The following is a 26,990-nucleotide window of genomic DNA, read 5'->3' as shown; positions in this document are numbered from 1 at the left end:
CTGAATGGTGTGTTAAGGCTAAGACTAAAGGCCTTTGCAGACAGGGTGCGATTTTACGCACGGAAAAAACGGACAATATCATTTTTTAAATGAACACATGGTTCTCAATGACCTCATGCACACCGGCTCCGAATTTACCATGCGGCGATGCGATGCGTTTTTTTTCCAATCTAACCCAGTTCGATTTGTGCGTATTTTCGCATGCGGTAAAAACTGATTGACTAATCGCACCCTGTCTGCAAAGGCCTTAAGACTATGACTGAATCAGAATTTGCTGTCAAAATTAACACGGTCTACAAGATCACAACGCGTCGCAACGCAACACGTTGTGAGCTTGTAGACCGGCTATTTTCACTACTTTTGTATGACCCTCTTATATTATGAAGTAGGGCACAAAAAAACATTAAAAGTTTAAACGTGGAGATACGAGGTTTCTGCCCCGACATCAACGATTTGATATTTTCTGAATTACTCCCCCCCCCGTCCCCCCCTGTCTGTGGGATGAAGCTGAGGCTGGGATGGTTCACCTGCGGTCGGACCGGCTTGCCTTGGAAATGAGAAGCGAGCTGCTCAGCCCTTTGCTGAATGCTAAGCACATGGCAGGCTGATTGATCATCAGACCGTAGCGGCCTCTCGGCAGGCTCCTGCAGAGAAACGCATCATGATGAGAATGAGATCACAGAGGACTTTGAGTCAAAGGCGAGACAAAGACATGCTCTGTAGTCTTCTTAATAGTTCCATATGAAACCGTGCTGCCACAAACCACTCTGGAAAAGGTTAGACAACGGTCGTGCAGTGGGCGTATTTCTGATGCCTTTTAGTTGTTTCAGCTGTTAAGATGCAATTGTATGCACTCTAGCACTAATGCCACCCTGATTAACCCTGATTTGGGCAAAATGTTTCATTTATTTTTAATATTATTTGGGAAAATGAAAAAAAAATTGATACAAAATAAATGAAAAAGTAATGGAAAAAACACAGCCCCCTCACGTATTAGGAGGGCAGTATGAGTCACCAGAACCAAGGACGGGTGTTTTTGATGATCAAAAAATGTAGTTAGAGGTTACAATGGGTTTGTATAGGAAGGGGGCGTGTCTGATAAAATGAATATCAATCATCTAAATACTGAATCAAGCAACTTAAAAGCTGTCTGGGGTGCTCACAAAAGCCTGAGTAGACGATAAAATGACCCAATATTTTTTTTAAAGTGAAATTCCATTTAACTTACTTAAATAAATACTCTGACAGGGTCAAAAATCAAAGGATGATGATGTGTTAATGATAACAGAGTTAGTTCCACACCAGGCACCCTAACCTTTCTCGGAGAATCTGGGGATGAGAGGGGCGAGGAGGCGTTCAAGCCCCGGGACAAGTACCATTGCTCTATAAAGAACCGCGAGGGCTTTCTCTTAGGCTCCAGGGTGATGGAGAGAGAGAAAAAAGGAAATAATTAAACCTGAGAGGTTTTTCATATAGGCCAACAGCCTACACACAAGCAATTGTTCGTACACTTTCAGAGTTAAAGTCATACTGTGTACTGTAACTTTCATTTTTTTAGTCTTTTTGGCGACGCATCCCATAGCTACGTGGTCATTTCAGCATCTGTTTGAACTGCGATTCCCAGAAGTCTGTTCGAAACTAAACTAGCGTCGCCCCCAAAACAAATAAAAGCATTGGCCTGAGAGAGAGAGAGAGAGAGAGAGAATATTATGCCCGCATAAAATATTTCCGGTTCCAAAGCACTTTTTGGGGTCATTTTGGGGTGAGTGTCGGAGACAGACGCACAAATAGTGTTTAGAAAAAAAGTTGTCAAAAAACATATTCATGTGGAATAGTTGCCGGTGAAAATGTACATGAAAAATAACTTTTGTATAATTGAAAGATTTAAACCATTGGTTCTCAAAGTGGGGTCCGGGGACCCCTAGGGGTCCTTGGGAGGGTACCAGGGGGTAAGTAGTAGTTAATAAAGTAGTCACAATCCTTTTAACCACTTTAACTATTATTTACACATTAGCTATTCAAAAATAGCAGATATACAAGCTCATAGCGTGGCACCGAGTGTTATGAGCTTGTAGATCTGCCATTTTTTAAAAATCTTGAAAATGGGTGCACATCTTTGAATATATATATTTTTAAAGCAAACATTTTTTAACTCAAATCTTTGCTTCTGGGGGGTTCCTGGAACAATATTTTTGAGGTGGGGGTCCGTGGCCAAATACATTTTGGGGGTCCTTGACATGAAAAAGTGTGAGAACCACTGATTTATTACAGTACGACATTCCGGAATTTAATGTGTAGGTGTGAGTACAGCCAGGCGACGAACATCAATACTCTACAGTACAGCAATCAAATCCACTGCAAAATGCATTCCTTTAGACAAATCACTCTATGATGCTTGCATCTCAAAAGCACTCCAGGAAACCATGTCTCTCCACAACAAGACCATGCATGGTGGTGGTGTTCACCTTGGGTGGCTTGTCGGGTTTGCCTTTGAACCTAGAGATTAAGCGATCGGCCCTCTCCTGTATGCTAGGGATGTGAATGGACCCCGGGTCCTGTAGGTACAGGGGCCTCCACTCCTCCTGCAGAGGACACTGTTCTTTTATTGTATGGCCGAGAAAGCAGCAACTGTAGAGCTAGTTATTCAGACTAGGGGTACAGTAATTAATCGAAGTAATCGATTAATTAACAATTTTAATAATAACCGATTGTCAAAATAGCAAAAATAGCAGATCTACAAGATCTACAAGACACCGTTGTATAGTATAAAATAGGGCTTACATGAATAATCCATTTAGTCAATACAAAAAAGCAATTAATTCCCATGAATTCCTTGATACATGTTTAATATATTATATTTTAACAGAATTATCAAACAAAAAACATGCTACTCGATTATTTAATGAAGCCAAAAAATAAGGTAAGCTAAAAAGCCTCAGTTCAAATGGGAAAAGCCTCGGTTTCGGGTGACTTTATTCCGCAGAAGTCAGTTCAAAGAAAGCTGCTCGGATCACACATCAAAGTGGGAGTCAGGCCTGTCCCCGACTAAGGATTTGTATAGTCGAATCTGATTGGTGACTAATTGCCAATAGTCGACTGGCAGTCGACTAAGGACACACCCCCAAAAAAATGATTCGACTGAGATTGGCAGTCGAATCAGTCCGATTCGACTGCCAATCTCAGTCAAATCATGCTAAAAATATGTTATGCAATAGAGGAACATTACATTTGGGCTGTAGGGGTGCTTAGTGTCTGATTTAACATATACTATTGGTTTCTCCCAATAAATCATGATGTATATCCTATTTTTGGCTTACTATTAGTTAATTAATATAAAAAAAACTAGGCCAATCTCTCAGTCGAATAATTTAATTAAAAAAAAAAGGGGGGAAACGTTTTTTTAATTTATTTTTTTAATAATTCGACTAAGAGACACGCAGTTGACTCGGACCCCCCGCGACTAATTAGTCGACTATTCGAGGTCAGGCCTAGTGGGAATTAAAGAGTATCGAGTTGAAAAACAGATCCATGCGTCTATCTTTACTCTACCCCGTCTGTCAGAGGGAGCCGGCTGCTTTCTGGGTGCTCTTCCTCTGGACTGTTATCAGACTGCTTGAAGGCAGAAACAAGTACACACACACACACACACACACACACAGAATGCCCACATTGGTCAGCGTCAAGGGAAAAAGACGACCTTTCGAGAAAAGACACCCATTTACGGATCGTGGTTGACTGTCATCTACAGTACGTACCATAATAATTTGCCACTGTGCTGCATAAACTGACACTAGCCGAGATCCCCTGAGCCTAGCCTACACCTGCAACTAACAGACTCAAAACACCTACACACGAGACACCCTGCCCTGAGCCTAGCCTACACATTGCTGTCGGGCAGAAACCAAAGTATCTCCAAATTTAGGAGATACTGATAGGTTTACTGAGTTTTTTTCCCTCGTGAATTATTAGTTAATGCTGCAAAAATAGCAAATGTACAAGCTCAAAACATTTTGAACTCCAAAATATCAAGATCAGCTATTTTTGCCATTTCAGCTATCCTGAAAAGTAACAGTTTTGGACTTACAGCATGAGGTTTTCATCTGACAGCAACGACCTGCTTCTACCAGACACAAGACACCTACACACGAGACGCCCCGCCCTGAGCCTAGCCTACACCTGATTCTAACATACTCAAAACACCTACACGATTCAGCAAGTAAACATGCAACCGCTCTCATTGACATGCACTAGTACTCACCCACTGGAAACTATGCATCTACACAACGTTTTAAAATGTTCATTACTCTGCATTGACATGATGCATGTTAACCTAGGGGAGGGGTGGGTGGAGGTTTGACGTTGTTCACTACAGGTTAGCCTCTGCTATTTCAACAAAAACTAAACAGGGGGGGGGGGTCACTCAGAGAGGTATGCTATGGGAAGGTGGCAGAGACAGAGGGACGGACAGACAGACAGACTGTGTGTCACCTGCGAGTGAAGAGAGAGTGAGGAAGTGGAACAAGAAGAAGGAAGCAGAATGGTTTTCTTTGGACAGCTCCGAGACACTGAGGTGGGCGGTGGGTCTGCACCGCTCCTGGCCTTGAGGAAGATGAAGAAATAATAGGATGAGGAAAGATGACAATCATAACGATGATGATAATGATGATGATAAAGATGATGATGATGATGAACCAACTCATTGCGGGTGCAACAGTCAAAATAATTGATACAATTGATCAAAGATAATCAATAATTTAATAAGATAATGTGCAATGAGCATTAGTGAGGACCAATTATATTAGGATAGCCTGAAAATGGGAGAGGTGGTCCTTTTGTTGATAGGCAAAAATGAAAAAGAAATGTCAAAAACGTTCACAAATAGTGAAAATAGCTGATCTACAAGCTTGTAGATGTGCTATTTTCACACAACATTGTTGCCCGACAAAGTATGAAATAGGGCTTAATGGTTCGATTTGTTGATATATTATATACAAAATATAAAAAAGTTTAAATATGATTATTCTATTATTCGACAGCCTACAACTCAGTGGAGGAAGGATTCTACATGATATGCATGTTGGAAAGTCAACTACCAAAAAATACAGTAAATAAACTAAATCTAAGTCTCACAAGCTTGGAGAGTTGAGAGGAAACGTGACTTCCCTAGAATGGTCACTTAGATTGACCACAAACAAACAAACAAACAGAAGTCATTTCTGTCAATAAACCAATCGAGTGGGTTCACCAACCACATGAACCCCAGCGTCGCTATTCCGGGGCAAAAATAGCCTTGACTAGTCGGATCTACAAGCTCTTGAAGTTCGCAAAACTAGCCCCATGTACAAGCTCACAAAGCTTGTAGATCGGCTATTTTTGCGGAAGATATTTGTGTAGAGCAAAAACCTAGTATAGAGCTCTGGGGGAATTCGGTCAAATATAGGATTAAGTGGTTAATGTAGAATCATATAATGAGTATTTGTAAAGTCACGCCAACCTGGATTAGGTTTACTGAGCTCACACTCAGGTTAACAATGCCACACACACACACACACACACACACACACACACACACACGGAACCATGACCAAAATAAACCACTTGGGAGTACCAAGGTTCCAGCGGTCAGACAGACATTTCCAAAAAGAAAAATAAGCCACTAGTACAGTAATAACAATGTCATAACATTTAAAAACGGGCCAGTGGGAACTACGGGAAGTACAAAGAAACGCTGTAATATTTTCATCTCTCGTTTTACTATGAGAACAGAGTACAACTAAGAAGCAGTTACGACAGGTCAACATAAAACACGGTATGACTTAGGGATGATTAACTGGTCTAAAGCAGTGTTGATTTTGATAGCAAAATGTACAGTACAGTGTCGTTTTAGTCACATTTTAGTCATCTGAAATGTTTTAGTTTTACTTGACTAAATATTACAAGATATTAGTCAACTAAATCTACAGTTTGATTTAGTCGACAAAAATGTATTTTGGCGGGTCGTGATGGCATCGTAATGTCTGATTTATTCTCAGCTGTGTGCCGGAAATAGCCAATCTACAAGCTTGCGAAGCGTTGTGAGCTTCTAGATGGAACATCAGCCAACATTAGCTGATTTGGTGTAGGCGGAAAAAGTGGTCAAAGTACTGTTGTAACAGTAAGTCCTACAGGGGTTTAAGTGGTTAATAGGAAGTGTTGAGCATAGTTCCATATTCAGATAATGTAGGAGCACATGCGGGAGGACTTAACCTGGCTCTAAAAACAGAGGGAAGACAACACTACTGGACACAGTGTACTATGCTACAGTACCTGCTCCCCTCTGCTGGGCAGCGTCTGAAACTTGAGCTTCTCTTTATAGCGAATACTGAGCTGTTCCTGCTGCTGGGTGCGACGCTGAGACAGGACGGGATTGGACGGGAGGAGAGGACAACCAATCAGGAGAGACCAGACAGGACGGGACGGGAGAGGACAACCAATCAGGAGAGACCAGACAGGACAGGACAGGACAACCAATGAGGAGAGACCAAAGTGTCGTTACACGCTCATTTCAAAAACACAACAGCTTAACAGCCAGATGCAACTACTGTATAGAGAAACACACACTTTGCTGGTCAGGAGGTTAGAACATGGAGCTATTTGCACACCAGGACTACAAGGCATATTTAACCCATATAAACCACAACAGACATCTACTGGCAATGATTCTCAAACCGCGGTCCGTGGAGCAACAACTATGTTATGGTTTATTTTCATATTTAGCCCGTGGCACTGCTTAATTAGCCGAATTATTGCACCTGAGGAAACAGATAAGCGGACAGTACACAACACTGCCCTACAAATACTGTGTGCACGCACACGCACACACACACACACTTCTGGTACTACAGATGTTCAGTGGGTTTATCACGCCTTTGGTGCTGATCCTGGCCCTTTTTTCGGAAATTCCATCCCGATCAGGATTACATTTCCAATCAGGTCAGGTTTACATTTCCATGAGATGCCTCCGCTAGTGTTTACAGCCATATTTCCCCCCATATTCGACACTTAAAGAGTCTGTGACTCCAAAGCGTTTGAGAAACACTGCTCTATGGGGTATAACTATTATTGGTTCAGGGGACAGTCTAGGGCAGGGGTTCCCAAAGTTGGGGTCGCGACCCCACTTGGGGTTGCGGGACACTGACGGTGGGGTCGCGAAATTATTTTGTGTAAAAAAAATAAAAGAACTAAAAACATTATGTATTTCAATCTAAAAATTATTGCAAATAGTACATTTTACCCATCTCATTAGGTACTGTAAATGTGATTGATTGAATATAATATATTCACAAGATTATTAACAGCACAAGTAGTAGGCCTACCGTGGTCAAAAGTCATACTAAAATACATTACAAATGCGCACCGAACGTGCAAGTTTATGTGCATAAATTACCTCCACGGTTAGGTGGGGTCGCGAGTCAATGGCCACATTATTTTGGGGTCGCGGACTGAAAAGTTTGGGAACCCATGGTCTAGGGGTTAGTAATCTCTAAAGACAGATTCTGCTAACGGCAGAATCTGTCAGCACCACTGACCTAAACATGTAGTGTTGTTGTTAGTAGGAATAAACACAGAAGCACCCAAATAGGTTCCCAGATTGAGGGGTTAGTAACCTAGTCCCTAAGGGGAGACAGGGGGGGGTGTCCACTCCTTTTACCTTTCTCCAGGCTGGGACAGGGGCCAGGGCCAGACGAACTGGCTCTTTCAAGCGGGCAGGGGGGGGCGGGGAGGGAGTCAGGAGGCGGTCCAGATTGGGCAGGGACTCCCCCTTTTGTGGTCAAACAGGTCAGACGTGCAAGACCACAGACAGGTGGCCAAATAAGAGGCAACAAGAGGAGCGGCGTGCATGAAATCCACAGACGTGAGTCACAGATGTGATCCACGATGGAAGACAGAGAGAGAGAGAGAGAGAGAGACAGACATGGAAACAGAGAGAGAGAGAGGGAAGTGAATCACGAGTGAATAGAGTCATGCTGGTTGGAAAAAAACACCTCAAATCCCAAAAGGAGTGGGTGAGCACAGGGTCACATGCTGCAAGGATTCATTACAGAGAGAAAGATGACAACCACATGCATTTATAATATTATGAGTATGATTGGACCGGGAAAGAAATGATCATGACATGCAGAGCACAAATGTATGACAGAAGGAAAGAAATCAAATCCACTCCTTGTATGTCCAAAACCGCTATACTTTTCAGAAAATGGAATAAAGAGCCTGTGTTGTGCCAATGGATCCAATGTAGTTATTATTTAGTCACTTAACCACTTTCAACTTCACGTCCCTATTTTGGGCATGTCATTATAGGTGAGAATTTTCTAAAATGTTCCTACAATCCCAGGCCTTGTAGATTGGCTACTTTCTTTATATTTATTTTATAAGTATAAAATGTGACAATAAATGTGATGTGACAATAAAGTTGAGTCTAAAATAGGAGATTCATTTATTGGGAGGGGGGGGGAGGGAAAAGAGATGGAGATACAATGTTTCTAGCCCACAGCGACAATCTAAAACGTCCCTCCACACTCCCATCGACTTGTTGTACCGTCTGAAAATGATGTCAGCAACCTGGCTTTATCCAACAGGCCAAGCTGCCCATAGCAGGGCTAAACAAGGATACATATCATTGCTGTCGCGCAGAAACCTCTTATCTACATATTATCTACGGTACATATTATTTTGAACATACAAGGTTTCCAAATGAAATGATGCCGATTTTCACCGTGAAACCTTAAAGTTGCACACCATCGCCGGCCATCCTGTAACCTCCCGTAACATCTTGTAATCCATCCATCACGTCTTCTAGACCAAGTATTCTTTTATATACACCCAAACAGAGTCTTTTGTATAGTCTGAGATCTTATCTAGACGCTGTGTGGTTCCAACGCACAGTTAGAGGAGTTATTATTCTCCAAAAAGGACAACAGTTGAGATTTGTGTGTCAAAAACAATACTCTCCAGTGTTCTCCCCCTGAGCCCACACACCTCCCCCCCTCCCAACGGCGTGAGCTCCGCTGGTACCCGGTCTGGTCTGTACACCCCCCCCCCCCTCGCTCACCCACCCACCCCCTCGCTTAACCACGTCCACTCAGCATTATCACACCGCCTACTGTACCACAGGAACAATGACCACCACAAACAGGGCCAGCATTGACCGATAGTACCGTAGCATTCTGGGATCTCTTGCTCATTAAGCCATTAACACATTGGGTGCCAGAGGTTTATTAAAATATTATACGTTGAGTGCCAGCATTTCTTCCATCCACTTGCGTTATACATTTCGTGCTGTGAGAAGCCCTGACGCGGAAGTGCATGTAAACAAAGCGTGCGTGCGAGACGGCGGAGGGTCCCGACTAACGCCTGGAACAATAATATTTCCAACGCGACCCTCCATTGCAGCGTGATCGCCGATCGAAAACGGCTCGTTTCCACCACATTAAAAAGAAATGGAGATATTAAGCTTTTAATCAAGGAGATAACATTGAAAACGCCGACCGGAAGGATTTTTGACATGGAGCCACATCCAGCCTCTTCTTCTCAGAAACTGCTTGGGTGATGTCAAAGTTTCGTTTTAGCGCCCCACGTGGCCCACATGTATAAAAATAGAATTGGGTCAAAAACGGTCCGGACCGTTTTCGGCACTTCTCGTTTGGACCCTCAAAAACGGTCCGGACCGTTTTTGGCATTCAATGTGTTAAGACCGGGAAGGCATCTGTGTCATTTTTAGATTTGAGCTAAGAAAAAAAGCATTATTTTTTACACTTTGGCTATTCAAAAGTAGCAGATATACAAGCTCGTAGCGCGGCACCGAGTGCCGCGCTACGAGCTTGTAGATCTGCTATTTTTGAAAAATCGTGAAAATGTGTCTTTGAATATATACATTTTTAAAGCGAACATTTGTAACTCAAATCTTTGCTTCTGGAGGTCCCTGGAAAAAAATATTTTACAAATGTGCGCCCCCCCCTCCCCCCCGAAACTTAAAACATTTTATTCCAGGGTCCCCCAGAAGCAAAGATTTGAGAAACAAATGTTCGCTATAAAAAATATATATATATATATTCAAAGCTTTGCACACATTTTCACGATTTAAAAAAAATAGCAGATCTACAAGCTCATAGCACGGCACTCGGTGCCGCGCTATGAGCTTGTAGATCTGCTAAAGCCAAAGAAATCAAAAAAATGGCACAGATGCGTACCCGGTCTTAATGGGTTAATACGGTAGCCCACAGACTCTGGTCTGTCATGAGGCTTGAGGTCCTCCATCATCAAGAGACGCTACGAAATCTGCACCGTTATGTAGGAATACTGACTGGTCTTAAGATGCCACCCTGGGAAGTCTGGAACCATGCGATCGTCCCGAGATAATTATGAGACGCACGCGTTGAAATTCCACCCAGTGACACACTTTCTCCGTACCTGTCTTTTGAGCCCCGTCGACTGCGGCGCGTTCTCCTCGAACTTGGCGAGCAGCTGGGTGGCCATGACCTTGACCTTGTTGTTGCGGCAGAGTCCACCTTCCGACAGGGCGGTGGAGACGGACGGCCGGTCGTCGCGGCTCGTCCTGGACACTTCGTCCTGTGAGAGAGAGACGCAATTCAGATTTTTTTACCCGTTTGTGAACCCGAGTTTGCATGTCGGTGTCACGCACCAAAAACAGCCGACATAAAGCTCACGAGAGCTTGAGATCGGCGATTTCCGGTGCGCGACATTGTGCGCAAGTATATAAATCAGGCATCAGTCCGGTTGGAATAAAGTTTGACGTTAAGCAAGCAAAAGCTACATGTACTACGACACACTCACACAGAGGAACTGAAACACACTCCCCGACAGCACTACTCACGTCTTCACAATGACCAGGCTGGCTGGTTTTTCTCCTCTTCCCCAAGCCGTCGACTTCCTTCTCCTTTTTGTCCTGTTGGTGACGAGGAATTAGTTATTTTTAAAATTAACACCCAGACTGACCTCGACCCACAAGTATAAAAAAAAAACATGTAGCAATCACAGGCCGTTTTTTTTTGCAGAAGCTGACCTTGGGGTTGCGTTTGCGAGAGATAGCGATGCTGTGGCCCAGCTTGCTGAAGAAGGAGATGGGAGACTTGCTGCTGGAGATCAGTGCCGCCTTCTCCTCAGGACTCAAGCTGTGGTTTTCTGAATAAAAGAAAAACGTATCAATTAATCCATTATTACTATTAATACAAAATAATAGGGCACACTATGAAGTATAAATCTCACACTACTAATTGCCCTTTGGCATCGGTTATCTGTGGCAACCTAAGAAAAGGACAATTGACTTAACCCATTGAAATCGGGGACGCATCTGTGTCATTTTTAAGATTTCTTTGGCTATTCAAAACTAGCACATATACAAGCTTATAGTGCGGCACCAGGCTTTTATATATGCTATCTATTTATTTTTATCGTGATTTCTTTTGCAAATCTTTGAATATAAATATTTCTTAAAGCGAACATTTTTTATTCAAATATTTACCCCCCCCCCCCCCCCATCTCATATTTTGAGATGGGGGGGTCCATATCATTTTGGGGGTCCTTGACATAAAAAACTTTGAGAACCACTGATAACAAGACATTTGTAGAATCCCCAGAAGCAGAGATTTGAGTTACAAATGTTCGCTTTTAAAAACATAATTCAAAGATTTGCACAAATGTTCATGATTTTACAAAAATAGCAGATCTACAAGCTCGTTTTTAAATAGCCAAAATGACAGATGCTTTTCCTGGTCTTAATGTAAACACAGCGAACGCTTTTGAGATTTTCAGAAAAGGTTGAGAACCACACTGGCTTTTTAGTTAGGCTAATAATCCAATGTATTGTGTGTACCGCCCTCCCTCACCTGAAGGGGGCACCGTGTCCTTGAACATCTCGTAGAACTGGCTGAGGTACATGACCATGGACAGTTTGTCCGGCTCCACCACACAGGACATCTCCTTGCCGGTCATGCAGGGAGAGATTCCAAACTCCTTCTCCGCCACGTCGAAGCCCAGCTGGTTGTTCCTCTCCACGTTCTTCTCCTCCAACGAGTCAAAGTCACTGAGAGAGAGGGGGGGAGGAACGGAGGAAGAGAGACCAGACGCAGAGGTTAGGATTAGGAATGATATAAAAAAAACTATAAATATACACTTTTACCAGTACAGCACATAATTAAATAGAGCAGTGGTTCTCAAACCTTTTAATTTCAAGCACCCCTATAAGTGTACAAATGGAACCAAATGGACCCTTACGGGTTCTATTTGTACACTCTCAGAGTTACAGACCTGTAAGGGTCCATTTAGAACCCCACCAAGGAATCCTGAGGGTCCTTGGACCAAAACAACCAAAACCAACAGTGTTCTCTGTTGTTTCACATTAATACAACTGTAATACACTTATGATCGTTTAGTTTGCTTATTATGATAAGATGCTGAGCCTACTCATACTTAACAGTTTAACCACTGAAACCCAATATTCTTTGTTCAAGATTCAAGAGATTTATTGTCACAAGGATGTACAAGTACATGCACTGTGAAAAACCTGGGTTGAGGTGGTCCATAATACACAAAAAATAAACAGTTACATAAATAACAATACTAAACGTATCTCAAATAAGTCTAAAAGAAGGTTAAAAACAGTTTAAAAACCCAGATCAGCATACAAGGCCGTAATACCACAGAAGATGTTCATTGTTTTTTCTTATTTAGCGGTCTTATAGCCAGGGGGAGGAAACTGTTCTTCAGTCTGCTTGTGCCAGCTTTGAGTTCAACAGACTGTTATGGGGATGTGTGGGTTCGTTGATGACCCTCAGGGATTTCCTGAGGTAGCGCTGGGTGTACACTACAGCTCCTACAAACTGGGCAGTTGACATCCAGTGATACGCTCGGCTGTGTGCACCACCCTTCTCAAAGCCTTATGGTCCCTGTCTGTGCAGCTCCCATACCAGCTGGTGAAGCTGCTTGTTGACCAGGGGAGTCCCCCAAGGCTCTATACTTGGTCCGCTCCTTTTGTCCCTCTACACCAAATCTACAAGCTCACGATGTCTCACATTCGACACGTTGTGAGCTTGGAGAAAGCTTGTAAAATAAATAAATAAACAAACATTTGACATTTTTGGAACATTTCTGAATTGTTTGGAAACCTTTTCAACTACAACAACATGCCCAAAGTAGGGACATCAGGTTGAAAGTGGTTAACACACACACATGACCTCATTACAGTGGGCTACGTGGGAGGGGTGAAAGGTAACACTGTAAATGCCATTATGTCTGTGAATGCCTATTGGCTAGGAGGACTCATCAATACAACTTAACCTCACATGTAAACCCATTCAAAAAGCATCAGCATTCAAAGACCGCTGCAGTAAAAGTAATGGACCCTCTCCGCTCACTAAAATAAATGCATTAGTAATAGTGGAAAGCCTTCAGCCTTGGAAGAATCTTTTGTGTGTGAGTGTGTGCGTGTGTGAGAGAGAGAGGGCGCAAAAAAAAGGCATTCATTTTCTTGCTAAAAGGTCAGGCATACATAAATGATAATGGTAATTGCAGCTAAATTCCTGCAGAGGGCCTCCATCCACATTAGCCAGTATATGCATGGAAGCAGTGTTCCTTTGGGCTTTGGGCTTGCTTCCAAATGTTTTCATTATTGTTAACCAGTGGCTCTCAAACATGTTCTTCTTTTTTTTGCATTATTTTGAAAATAGCATATCTACAAGCTCAAGTGAGCTATTTTCAATGTATAGGTTGTGCTCATGTGGCCTATAGTCACATCGTTTGGGCTCGTTTTCGCTCATATCTCAGGACCTGTTAGCACCACTACCATAGTGTTGTAGTGTCAACACATAGTGTCATTAGTAGGAATAAACACAGAAGCACCCGACAGGAAGTGGACTAAGAAAGGGGCGGAGCCAAAACAAGTTCCTGTTTCTACACAAAAAAAGGAGGTGGTGCCCCCATTTCCCCCCCTTTCTCTCAAATGGGTTCCCTGCTGATTGTGCTTTCATAGACCTGGTTGCTTGTTTCTCTCGCAAAAACCTGCCAACGCTGCATGGAAGAAGCTGTTGCTGTAGATAGCGTGTTGCTGTGTTGGGAGGGCGTGGCGCATTATGGTCACTGTCCTGTTTAAAAGCCGTGCTTGCGGGACCCGCGGGGCCATTAAAAACTGGGAGCCGTTAGCTCGTTGACACAGTGATGTATGTGTGTCCTGGACCAAGGCCCCAGCAAGACAATAAACATGGCCAGTAAGCAACAAACACTGTCATAAAGCAGCAGGCGAGCCGTCCCACGCTCCACCGCACTCTCTTAACCCCTTTCACCAGAGACACCATAATGGCATAGGTTGGTGGAAGAGGAACTACTCGGATTTATTACTTAAGTAAAAGTAGCAATACCATAATTTGTGACACCAGAAACCTTGTATCCCTTGTAACGCTTGTAACGCTTTTTTTGTAAATTAATAATGCCCTACTTCGTGACGTCATACAGTGTCACACAAAAGTAGCAAAAATACCCGATCTACAAGCGTGTAGATCGGGTATTTTTGCTACTTAAGTGAAAGCGGTTAAGTGTGTGGGTTTTAAAAATAATGAACCAATGAAAAGTATTAACCAGAGCTTGTGACTAAATAATAACTACATTGAATCCATTGGAACATTTCCTTAAAAGTAACAGTCTTGGACATACAAGGTTTCCACCTGACAGCGACAATGTATACTGTATATTTTCAAACATTTAAAAAAAAAGTCCCCTATGACCACCTGTAATCAACAGGTGGCTGGACCACCACACTCATGGTCCGTGGACCACCGGTTTAAGAAACAGCAGTGTACACACAATGTCTATTTGAAATAATGTACTCACATGAGATCGGGTCTGTATCGGTGGATGAGGGCGGAGAGGGCCAGGCCGCTCTTCCACGACGTGGTCAGGTCCGTCACGTTGACGTTCCTGTAGCCCTCCGTCTGCCTCTGACACCAGTTGAGCAGCTTACTGGAGCGAGCGATGGACTCTGAACATGATGGAGCCACATGGAGAGACAGTCAGTGAGGGTCCATTTCACCAGTCTTTTTTTTTTAAATATCGTTGTTGTCGGGCAGAAACCTCATATCTCCATATTCTAACTTTTGTGTGTTTTTTTTTTTTTATTGTGTAAATTAAAGCTTTACTTGATCATTCTACAGCGTCACACAAAAGCATCAAAAGTAGCAGATCCACAAACTCGAAACGTGCCGCGAAACGTGCCGCGAAACGTGCCGCGAAACGTGCCGCGAAGCGACGCGTTTCGAGTTTGTGGATCGGCTACTTTTGATTCTTTTGAATTTGAATCCTGAAAAGTAACAGTTTTGGACATAAGAGGTTTCCACACGACGGAGACGATATGCTCAGTAAAACCCAGAGTGTTAATTTAACCCGAGAGTGCCAAAGAATGTACCTCGTTCATCCATTTAACCACTTGAACCCTATAGCGACCCTATGGTGGGGCCAAAACAATCAGTGAAAATTGCAGATCGGCTATTTTTAGCGAAGATATTTGATGTAGAGGGGGAGGTGGGAAATAAGAGGGCCAAGTATAGAGCCCTGGGGGACCCCAGTCAACTTAAGTAAATAGGGTTTAAGTGGTTAACTATGAAAGTGTGAACGTTTAGAGATAAGGGTTCATTTTTACACACTGTGTAGCCTTGTCGCCAGCCCAGACCACTATGCTGCAGCATGAGATGCTAATGTTGTCTACAGTGAGGAGGTATGTGTGTTATGAATGCTATTCCCAAGGCTAACCCACAAAAAAAAAACACGCCCCACCGCTGCAATTTACACTGTGGGAGCGCTTGTTTTGGTTCATGTGATAAACTTTAGCGTCCGTCCACCGCAGCGTGCCAACTCGTGGCGTGCGAGGTCATCGGCTGCTTAGCATCGCCATCGGCGTAAGTAATTTAACCGCTTGAACGCCAGCAGCATCCATATTCTGGGGGGGGAACATGAGTCAAAAATAGCTGATGTACAAGTTCACAACGCGCCACATTAAGACACGTTGTGAACTTGTAGATCAGCTTATTTTTGCCGAAAAGATTTGGTGCAAACGTTAAAAAAGTACAGAGCCAACTCCGGTCCGGTTTACTAAGTCTAGAGGGTTCAAGACAAGTGGTTAAAAAGACATTTGTCATTTGTTGTGAGACCTTGCACATAATGCAGGACGTTGAGGGAACCAAAACGAGCGCTCCCCCAAAATATTTTTCTTTGGGATTTTCTTTCACACTGAACAGTCAGGTATATTCATTTATTATTATGTTTTGTCCATGTTAGTCCCAGTTTGAATAAACCTATAGAGATAAAAAACAATGAACTGTGAGATGTAAATGTTTTACTGAGACAAATATAAGACTTTGTCATAAATGTGAGTTAACACATTGGGTGCCAGAGGTTTATTAAAATATTATACTTTGAGTGCCAGGACTTTTTAAACATTTTGAACCTTTTTCAAGTAGTCACAAAAAAATTTCAGTGATCACCGTCCTCACGGTGATCCCCTCATTACACACATACAGGTCTCGTACAATCGGGGGGAAAAAATTTAAAACATTCGGAAATCCATTCCATAGTTGCAGCCAGTTCAAAAAAGTTAAATTAACATTGTAAAAAAAAAAAGTGCACAGGAGCCGAGATACAGGTTTTTGAAGTCATAAGTTAACCAGGAGGTGGATTGGAGTCTAAATCTTGTAGGAGTGATATTTCCTGTTGCTGTGAAGGAAAAAAAAAAAAAAAAAAAAGTATTTTTTTTTTTTTTTTTTCAAAAACCGTATATATACGGTTTTGGCACTCAACGTTAGTATGCGCAAAACCGTATATATACGGTTTTGGCACCCAATGTGTTAAGAGAAAGCAAATGAGAGGTTAGCTAAGGGAGGATGCAGAGCTCTTAGGAAGTGTTTTGAAACGGTTAGAAGAAACTTTTATTTTTTTTAATCTAACCAGAACACAACATAAATTAGTTAGTGCACGCAAAGGCTGCAATCCATCCGCATACATTATACATACAATATTATTATTCCTTGTAGTAGATAGTGATTAATTGATGAGTACATACACTTTGTAATTGTTAAATATACATTAGGAACCCTCGAAAAACAACACCATGCAATGTGGACTTCAGGTTACCTTTCATCTGCTTGTCAAGCAGGTAATTTGCTAGAGTAAAAATAGTCCATTATTACATTTAAGAAAATAAATGACTGCAGCAGACTCTTACAAATGTCATCAAGTTACAGCACTGGATACACAGTAAAAATCCCACAGTATTAATTTGTAACAATGTAACCAAATCCATTTGGGTCATTTTCACGTCTACTCTGACTTTTGTGTTCAGTCCACCCCGAGATAGTTTGTAAGTTGTTGGATTCAATATTTGGAAATTTGATATTCATTTAACTCATATAGTGCCAATGACGTCTTTTGACGGCCGTTTTCAGTGTGCCATTAGTGCCAATGACGTCTTTTGACGTCACCTAAATTATTTTTTTTAATTTGTAATTTTCTTTTTGGGTCATTTTTTTTCCTTTTTAATCTCAAAGGAACTAGGAGAAAACGATTTTCAAAAAGTTAATGCTCCATCCACTTCAATGTTAAAATGTAAACGGAGACATTTTTTTCTCCGTTTGATCCATAATGCCTTTGGCATATGGATCAACAAGCTTGAAATAGCCTGGCAGTGAATGAGTTAATAGTTTATTTGATAAGCACATTCAACATAAAAGTCCATGTTAGACTCGTTGAAAACACATATCCCTGATACTGGTGACTGATAGTCCTAAATGAATGGGATGAAACCTTAAAGGTTTAATGACATTCACTTTTACACCACATTCAAAGTCTTTGTCCTGGTCCTTCAAAAGTGTACAAAAAGTTTTAAGTGAAAATTCCATTCCAGTGATCAATGGCAGGTGTTTTTCTCTCACATTTCTAAAGCCTTTTCAACTGCAATGAAAAAAGAAATCTTTGCCTGCGGGTGTCGCTGGTGAGGGATTTTGCCTGTCAATCATCGCCTCTGCTCCGCCCCCCCCAAAGGAAAGGATAGGGGAGGGGCGAGGAGGAGAGTGGGCGGGATTATTCGACAGTGACCTCACTGTCGAAGGGCCAAGCTCAGATTACTTTTCAGCCTAATTATTCAGAAAACCCCAGACCACAGAAAATCCACTGAATGTTTTAAGTTCAGGTTTTTTGGGTGTAATTGAGGTCATAAAACCCCAAATAAAACATTGAAAATAAAAAAAGTGAAAATGAATGTCATGATACCTTTAATGTTTCCTTTATTCATTTAATTACGTGAATATCTTCTATAATGTAATGTTGCATCAGGGAGTCCAGGCATGAAATCCATGAGGCCCATGCACGAAGGACAATATCAGTCATCAGAAGCAGGTACTTTCGATTCGATCTACAAGCTTACTGTAGCTCACAATGCATCACAATCTAACGCCTTGTGAATTTGAAGATCGGTTACTTAAATGAGTCATAAATCAGACAGAGTGGCGCGTCCGCTGGCCTAGCGGTCCAGGCGCATACCACTTATGCTGATAATCCAGCTTAACAGCGTGTCGCGGGTTCGACTCCCGCTCTGACGACCTTTGCTGTGTGTCTCTCCCCCCATCTCTCTCCCCATTTCCTGTCAGCCTACTGTCCATAAAAGCCCCCAAAAATATCTTTAAAAAAAAAAAATCAGACAGAGTGAGGAGTGAGGCAGACAAAAGCCTGATTTGTATCTTTGTCGCATGGCGGTGTTGCGCACCAAACATGGCAGATCTACAAGCCCAGAATGCGACGTGGATGCCACCCATTGTGGGTTTGTAGATCTGCTACTGGGTTCTGTGCACGAGTCAGCGCGATCGTTGTAGGACAAAGTATAGATTACAGACAACAGCAGCCAGAGAGAGGGAGGGAGAGAGAGAGAGAGAGAGAGAGCTTGGCTTGTGGTGTGACAAGGATTTTATTTTATTTTGTGTGCAACTTCACATGTTTTGAATGAACAACTGAACACGTGAAGCTGCAATTTCCAAAGTCCGTTCTCTCACACTCACTCTACTATAATTTGGGCCACTGGCGCTGCCTACTGGCAATTTTCGGGCTAAAATTATGGTAATTGCTCATGCCGGCCCTAAATCTTCAGGTCCGTTTAGAACTTTAGTCAGAGTAGACCTGAAAATGACCCCAGAAGTGTTTTAAAGTGAAATTACCTTTTAAATGAACACTGGAGGATTTATTTATTTTTCATTTGGAATGTGGAAAAATATGGAATAACGTGAATGTTACGAACCATTCCTGGCCAGCTTGGATGTGGACACGTTGATCACATTCTCCATTTCAATGCACATTTCCATGTTCTGCCCCGTGTGAAAGAATTGGCGTACCTGCAAGAACACAAAAAAAGACGTAAACCTAATTCTTACCTCGTCGGTGTCGGGCATCGAAAATAGCTGGCCTACAAGCTCACAATGTGTCCCGGATGCGACCCGATGTGGATGCGACCCCAGCTAAAAGTAGTCTTTACACTCCCCAATGTTTTGTCTTCCTCAGGTCTAATTTATCACTTAAATATTTCATTTAGACGAATAATAAAAACACAAGAATACATCTGCAGAGCATTTAATAAAAGTAAATTATTTAAATTGTGAAATAATCATTTTAACAACTTTGTGTGGTCCAACATTGTTTTTGGACCACACGTTGGTTTACGTCTGCAAGCTGATGGTCTCCATTAATCACGTTGCTTCTGTTTTCATTGGAGAAGGTAGTTGTTTTTGTCCAAACGCCGTGCTATAACAACGCATGAGTGCTTCCTTATAGACTCTGGAAATAAGGAACCTTTTGCAGACTGAGGGGTTGTGACATGTAGTGGGCGACTGTTGTCTGTAGCACCTTTAACACTTACATTTCACAGAGAGGTCCAGTCCATTTTTCAGTAAACTGCCAGTAATATAGAAGTAAATCAGATACAGTGTTGGTGTTGCCCAGGTTTTCTGAATAAGTAAATCCGTTAGAACTCTTAATTCTGTATCAGTGTGACCAGTTTGCAGTTAAACCAGTTTTGTAGTTAAGGCTTAGGCAGCTGAGATACTACCATGTGTCCTTGTCAAAACAAATAGGTGTCAGAACAGATAGTTTAGGTACACGAATAGAATGACGCCATACTGAGAAAGAATGTGTTGTCACATGGGGTGTCAGCTGTAGTATATACATGTAGGTGCTGAGGATTTGGTCAGTCTAAGTCATACATGGGTCCCCACCTTCACTTAATGCGGCCCACAGTTTAATATCGGAATGCTGATATTATTGATTTCAGCTGTTACAATTCCAAACATGACCCACTTGAATTACTTTAGTCTATAGTAGTAGCTTAATGACTAGTATTACACTTATATTGTCTTTTTTATGTCCAATGTATTTGTATTTAACTCATTGAGTGCTATTCATGTGTTTCACGTGTTTTACCGCTATGGTGCAACGTGCCAATCACGTGTTTTTGAAAAAATAGTGTTGTTTTTTTTTTTTTTGGGGGGGGGGGGGGGGGGGATTTCAGAACCCAATATATCATTATCTGAAGATTTGCAGCTCCATCCACTCCTTGTTGAACTTATAACTGAAAAAGGCTGTATCTCGCTTCCTAAGCACTTTTTTTTTACTTTGAAAAAAATCTCTGGCACTGGGACAACATAGCCAGAAATAATTCTGGCACTCAGTGAGTTAAGTTCATAAAGTTAACATAAGTATAACTAAATGCATTTTAAATTAAATAAAAATGTTACTTTTCAGGATTCCAATTCAAAAATAGCTAAAATAGCCGATCTATAAGCTCAAAACGCGTTGCACAGCAACGCCTTTTGAGCATGTAGATCTGCTATTTTTGCTACTTTTGTGTGACAAAGAATGGCGAAATAAAATACGGGGGTGTCTGCCCGACATTATATGCAATGTGGCCCTCTGGAGTGAGTGTGGAAATATTGGCCCTCTTGGCATTAATTTAAGCCCATACCCTCTCCATCATCAAAGTTGCCCACCCCTGGTCTAAGTCTAAGACAGGCAGAAATCATTTGAGGGTCGGTTTGTACCAAAGTATGTCTGTATTCAATGTTGCATGCGTGTTTTAAGATTCTAAGTTCTAAGTCTTTGTTCCTGAGGTTGTGCTGGTAGATTTCCACAGTGACAGTGTATCAACTCGCCACACACCTGGTTGGGCCTGAGGAAGTTGGGGTTGATGTTGGGGTACCGCGTGGTCGGGTCCACGCTGTAGTGGCTGAAGTTCTTACTGATGTTCTCCGGCGTGGTCTGAGGCAGCAGGCGGTATATGCTCTCCCTAGATTACAGAGGAAAAGAGAAGATCTAAACAACAATCTATCGTCTTCGTCACATGATGAGCAACAAAGTGTTATTCTGACTGAGGGAAAAGTATGGTAAACCCCCCTGACTGAGAGAAAGCACTGCCAAGCAGAATGCCCGCAACACTCCAGATTAAACAAAAGTTTGCACGGCTCAACAATGTCAAACCACCAGAATGTAAAAACCATCAAAGTAGAGGGAATGGTAATTATGGTTGCAACAGTTAATAGAAGTAATCAATTTAATCAATTATAAAAATTTTAAAAATGAATAAAATAATTGATTAAAAGAAATCAATTAAAATGGATTTACGTTGATTCGTTGATATATAAAGCTATATATTCAGTACATATAAAAAGACACGCTTCTTGTTCGTTTTGATTTGGATCTGAATACTCGCTAAGTTACTCGAAGTTCATCAATAGTGGCAGCCCTATTGGTAATGATCCCATGATATCTGTTTCTCAATCTGGCATCTGGTTCTCAACCAGTGGTCCGGGGACCACCAAGTGGTCCTTGTGGGGGTTCCAGGTGGTCCCCAGCTAAATGATGGAGAGTTGGTAACCAAATGGACCATTATAGATATTTAACTCTTGAGAGCGTAAAATGAAACCAAAATGGACCTTTACGGGTCCATTTGGTTTCATTTTACGCTCTCGAGAGTTAAATTATTGTTAAACATCTGCATGACTTAATGAAAGAATTGTTATTTTTTGATCAATGTTTGCCTGTTATCTCTCCTATGGTACCAACATCAATACAGCATGGAACTGTACACAAAATCATATCCAACGATAACAAAATATTCTTAAATCTTGGGTCTGAGAGTCTAAATCTCATCAAACGGTGGTTCCGTGGCTCAAATGCCGAATAAATAATGGACCTTGACATGAAAAGGGTTGAAAACCACTGATGTAGCACATGAGAGCTATCAGTAGAACGGTCACATTCCAACCAGCGCTCATGACAAGCTTATTATCCCATTAGTACCAGCAGCAAGCACGGCCACTGACTGACATCCAAGATCCAATGCAGGCACATTGATTTCTATAGTCAAGCACTCAGCAGATAACAACAGGGTGTGTTGAACGGAGAGGAGGTGGTGGCGTGTGCACGCGTGACTGAGTGTGTTATGCATGCATAAGTGTACACACGTGTGTGTGCATGTGTGACTGACTGTGTGTGTGATGGATTACATGTATGTACATGCATGTGAGTGCGATGCATATGTGTTTTTGTCTTGAGGGGATGGAGAGAGAAAGGAAACCTGTGTGTGTAGGCCTGTCACAATTATTACATAATGGAATAATCGCAATTATTTGAGATAGTCGCAATTTTTTGGTCAAAATAATAATTGTTTCCATGTTGAAAAATGTTCATATATTTTCAAACATTAAAAAACTAATAATAATGTATTAAATATGTCAGTCATTTCTTTGTATGTTTTGGTTATTTGTCATATCTGCGCTGTGCAACTTTAAAGCCTAAAAGCCAAACAGAAATGAATATATTTTTTCATACTGAATGTTTCAGTGTTCAACGACAAAAACACAATTAAATCGTTAATCGCAATTACTTGTGTGACAATTCATCGTCATAATCGCGCGTGTGTGCGTGCGTGCGTGCGTGTGTGTTCCACTGTCTCACCTCTCTGCTAGGACCTCCAGAGGGTCTTTTCCCTGAGCCCAGCTCCGTACCATCCAGCCAGAGTCAATGGCTGCCATGAAACCTCGAGCGATGCCAGTACCCATGGGCCAGAACGGCTGGAAATTAAACACATTAAAACACATTAAACCCTGGTGTCGCAATTTTTGGGCATGGCATTACAGGGGAATATGTTCCAAAAATGTTAGATTTTCTTCCATTTTAAAATCTTCCAAAATTAAAAAGAAGTGTCACGATCACGATGCAGTGCATAAGCTTGTAGGATCACACTTCTCTTTCCTTGTATACCCTTCTTGTCACCTTTTTTCAACTCGCTAGCTTAGTACTATGGCAGGTAACACTGTATGCTGAATGTTTATTCTCATGTTTTTGTTAATTTGATTTGTGTTACCTGACCACAAACGTTCAGAATGTTATTTAGATTTAGCATGTTGTTTAGACAGATGCTTGGTTCATTGTTTACCTGGTATCCTAGTTACAGTACTTTGGAGGCACTACATTGTTCTCTCTGCTCTCTACTTATGTGGCTACCGGTATTTACCTTATTGTTTGTTGACTAGAGTTCATGCCTTACTCTGACTACTCCAATGTCGCACTTGAAAGACGCTCTGGAAAACGCCTAAATTGTAGGCATGTAACGATTTATCGTAAATCGATTCAAAACTGGTGACAATTTAAATCGGTTTAATAAAAAAATGTATCACTATGCAAAAAGCAGAGGGCGCGTAAAAACAAAAAGAGAAGAAAATACAGGATCTTTGTAAGAGAATTGATTAAAAACAAATTGTCATTTGCTACTGTATAAGAGAAAACAGTATAGTAAAAAAGAAAGTACTGGATTTGTGTAAGAGAAATAATAAAATAAAAGATGTTTAGGTCATTTGCCTGGAAAATTATTTTGTGTTTAAAACTATGACGAAAATTTGTCTGCTAACTTTTTTCACTGACGAAAACTAAATAAAAACTAAGCTACGATGACTAAGCTACTGAGACTAAATATATTGACAATTTCGTCAACAAATAAAAACGAAAAGACTAAAATGTTAGGGAGGGACTAGTGGAGAAATCCAGTAGAACTAAAATACAAGTCATTTTATGTTTGGTTGCGCTCGGGTGTCACGCTCTGAAAGTAGCAGATCTACAAGCTCACAACGCGTCGCGCTGCGATGCGTTGTGAGCTTGTAGATCGGCTATTATCAGCATGCAACCAAGTGTAAAATCAGCCATTACGACGCCATCACGGCACCGCCAAAATACATTTTAGTAGACTAAAATCGTATGATATTTAGTCGACTGAAACTAGACTAAAACTAAAACATTTCAGGTGACTAAAATATGACTAAAACTAAATGGAAATTTATTCAAAAGACAAACTAAATAAAAATGTGCTGTCAAAATCAACACTGCTCACAAGGCTATAGATAATCTCAGGAATAGTTCATAAGCCTCTGGAATCTATCTTAACTTTACCTCCAGTAGACTGTCCCCCACCAGCGCCACCAGCAGCTTGTGGTCGTTGCGTTGGCGCACCAGCGCGGCGTTCTCCGAGGCGTACATGCAGGTGAAGTCGAACATGGCGACGTCGGGCTGGCCGTAGTGGTTGATGGCGAAGTCCAGCGCGGGCAGCTGCTGGTTGGTGGAGAAGTCGGCCGCCTCGCTGGCGTACTGGAGCAGGGCGGCCTGGTCCACGTTGGCCCTGGAGAGCAGCGTCTCTGTGTCAGAGTAGTCCTGGAGAGGAAGAAAATAATGTTTAAAACAATTTTTTACTTAAAGGAGGAGTTCACCCAAAAAATGACTTATTTTCTATCAATTACACACCCCATGAAGCCTTGATTTCATGGATTTATTTTTGTTTTTGTGGCATTCCTAAGACAATAATTTGATGACCGTGTGTATTTCCGGTAGGAGACACAAATAATCTACTTTGTGTCTCCTACCGGATACATTAGCCGGTAGGAGACGGGAATCAAATTATTAGCTTAGGAATGCGACAAAAACTAAAAAGAATCCATGGATTCAAGGCTTCATAGGGTGTGCAATTGATAGAAAACAAGTCATTTTTTGGGTGAACTCCTCCTTTAAGTAAAAGTATCAGTAGTGCAATGTGGAAATACTCTGTTACAAGTAAAAGTCCGGAATTCAAAATGTACTTGAGTAAAAGTACAAAAGTATTGGTATCAAAATGTTTTTTTTCACAAATGTATACAATGTTTAGAAATCTTTTGAAAGTAGCAGATCTACAAGCCACACACACACACACCCGCCGTTTCCAAAACAATAATGGCACAATAAGCAGATTGAAGCTTGCTATAAAGAAATATCCAAGACCATTAGGGCTTCATGGCAGATACTTCTGAACATGTATTCTATTGCTAGTTTGACCAATTCAAATTCTCTTTACTTTAATCTTAAAATAACTTTAATATCTATTATTACTGTTGGGCTTGGCTTTACCAGCCACATGGGTTTAGGGTTATGCCCGATTTATACTTGGTTCCGCAACACACCAAAAATAGCAGCATAGCACTACTGTATTTTATACAAAAGTCTAGAACCGTGTTGCTATGCAATGTGTTGTGACCTTGTAGATCAGCTATTTTCGAATATTTTTCACAATTCTCAGCTATAATGACATGCCCAAAATAGAGATGCCAGCGTTACAGTGGTTAAAGAAGTAGAAAGGTTAAAAAAAAGCTATGCCTATTTCCACTCTACCAACCTGGTAGCACAGTTGCTGGTTGGGGGAACCAGCAAGCAAAACGCCCATAGCTAATACCAAAACGCTAGCCCCAAAACAGAGTCGCCCCCGGGGCAAATCCGGCGGTATTCACCTGGTATTCCTCAACTTAACCTCAGTAAACTATGCCTAAAGAAACCTAACCTTATTCCTAAATGTAACCTCAGTAAAACGGTGCAAAAACCTAACCTTATTCCTAAACGTATTACCTCAGTAAAACTATGCCTAACCCTAAACTTATTTCTAATTCTAACCTTATCCTCAGTGGAACAAATACAAGAATACAAGAACCGCTGGTCCACGGGAAAAAAAAGGGGGCGAACGTGTTTTGGGGCGAGCCTTCCGGTTACCCCCATAGCAGCATGGATAGATGCATTTCATTCGAGAAAGCAACACAAGAGAATGAAAAGTGGCCGTGGCTAAATGTTATTTTAAGATTCTCATCTTAATACAGTATACTGCACTGAGGGAACAATTGAGGTTTACCAAGCTAGCCAGCCACTAAAAGCTATGGCAATATATCTGAACATGACAGCTCTTTTCTTCTGTTGTTGTCAGTGTATTACATGGAGGCCCCCGTAGTTTACAGTGAACTGTTAACTGCGCCGTTCAGGAGCCTCTTGAACATGTAGCGTCACATCACAGCATGCCTTAGAAGTGACATCTTTTTAAAGAGGGCCACGAGGGGAACATTCTTTCTTGTTTAACGCATTGAGACCGGGAAAGCATCAGTGTCATTTTAGATTCTTTTTTTTACCACTTTAACCATTATTTTATACGTTGGCTATTCAAAAATAGCAGATATACAAGCGGCACGAAGTCACGCACTATGAACTTGTAGATTTTTTTTTTACGCGAACATCTTTGCTTCTGGGGGTCCCTGGAAAAAAATATTTTGTGATGGGAAGGTCCACGGCCAAATAAATATAATTTTGTGGGTCCTTGACATGAACAAGTTTGAGAACCACTGATAGAGCAACATACGTTTTTTCAAAAAACTGTTAGGATTTAGAAGACATCTGTAGAATCCCCAGAAGCAAAGATTTAAGTTAAAAATGTTCGCTATGAGCTTGTATATCTGCTATTTTTGAATAGCCAAAGTATAATATAATGGTTAAAGTGGTTAAAATCTAAAATGACAGATGCTTGCCCAGTGTTAATGGGTTAAGCTCCCAGGTTGCCCTCTTGCCATGCTGGCTGTTAG

General features: G+C 41.6%; 1 protein-coding gene across 1 annotated transcript in view; it reads right to left on the bottom strand.

Moving 5' to 3' along the window:
• mical3a (microtubule associated monooxygenase, calponin and LIM domain containing 3a) overlaps positions 1-26,990 on the bottom strand; it is a 116,202-nt gene that overhangs the window by 47,184 nt on the left and 42,028 nt on the right. The window contains exons 8-24 of the mRNA XM_080438744.1: positions 24,520-24,777; positions 23,032-23,147; positions 21,235-21,361; positions 19,325-19,418; positions 17,173-17,202; positions 14,881-15,028; positions 11,886-12,082; positions 11,063-11,181; positions 10,874-10,945; positions 10,450-10,608; positions 7,691-7,801; positions 6,307-6,390; positions 4,489-4,599; positions 3,550-3,609; positions 2,466-2,582; positions 1,316-1,414; positions 528-644 (exon numbers count right to left, since the gene is read on the bottom strand). Coding sequence (XP_080294870.1) covers positions 528-644; positions 1,316-1,414; positions 2,466-2,582; positions 3,550-3,609; positions 4,489-4,599; positions 6,307-6,390; positions 7,691-7,801; positions 10,450-10,608; positions 10,874-10,945; positions 11,063-11,181; positions 11,886-12,082; positions 14,881-15,028; positions 17,173-17,202; positions 19,325-19,418; positions 21,235-21,361; positions 23,032-23,147; positions 24,520-24,777 — 2,019 coding nt within the window. The remainder of the gene's footprint in view (positions 1-527; positions 645-1,315; positions 1,415-2,465; positions 2,583-3,549; positions 3,610-4,488; positions 4,600-6,306; positions 6,391-7,690; positions 7,802-10,449; positions 10,609-10,873; positions 10,946-11,062; positions 11,182-11,885; positions 12,083-14,880; positions 15,029-17,172; positions 17,203-19,324; positions 19,419-21,234; positions 21,362-23,031; positions 23,148-24,519; positions 24,778-26,990) is intronic.

This window comes from Gymnoscopelus braueri (genome assembly GCF_963280865.1).
Source record: "Gymnoscopelus braueri genome assembly, chromosome: 9".
Taxonomy (NCBI): domain Eukaryota; kingdom Metazoa; phylum Chordata; class Actinopteri; order Myctophiformes; family Myctophidae; genus Gymnoscopelus; species Gymnoscopelus braueri.
This window is presented reverse-complemented; position numbering and strand designations above follow the sequence as displayed.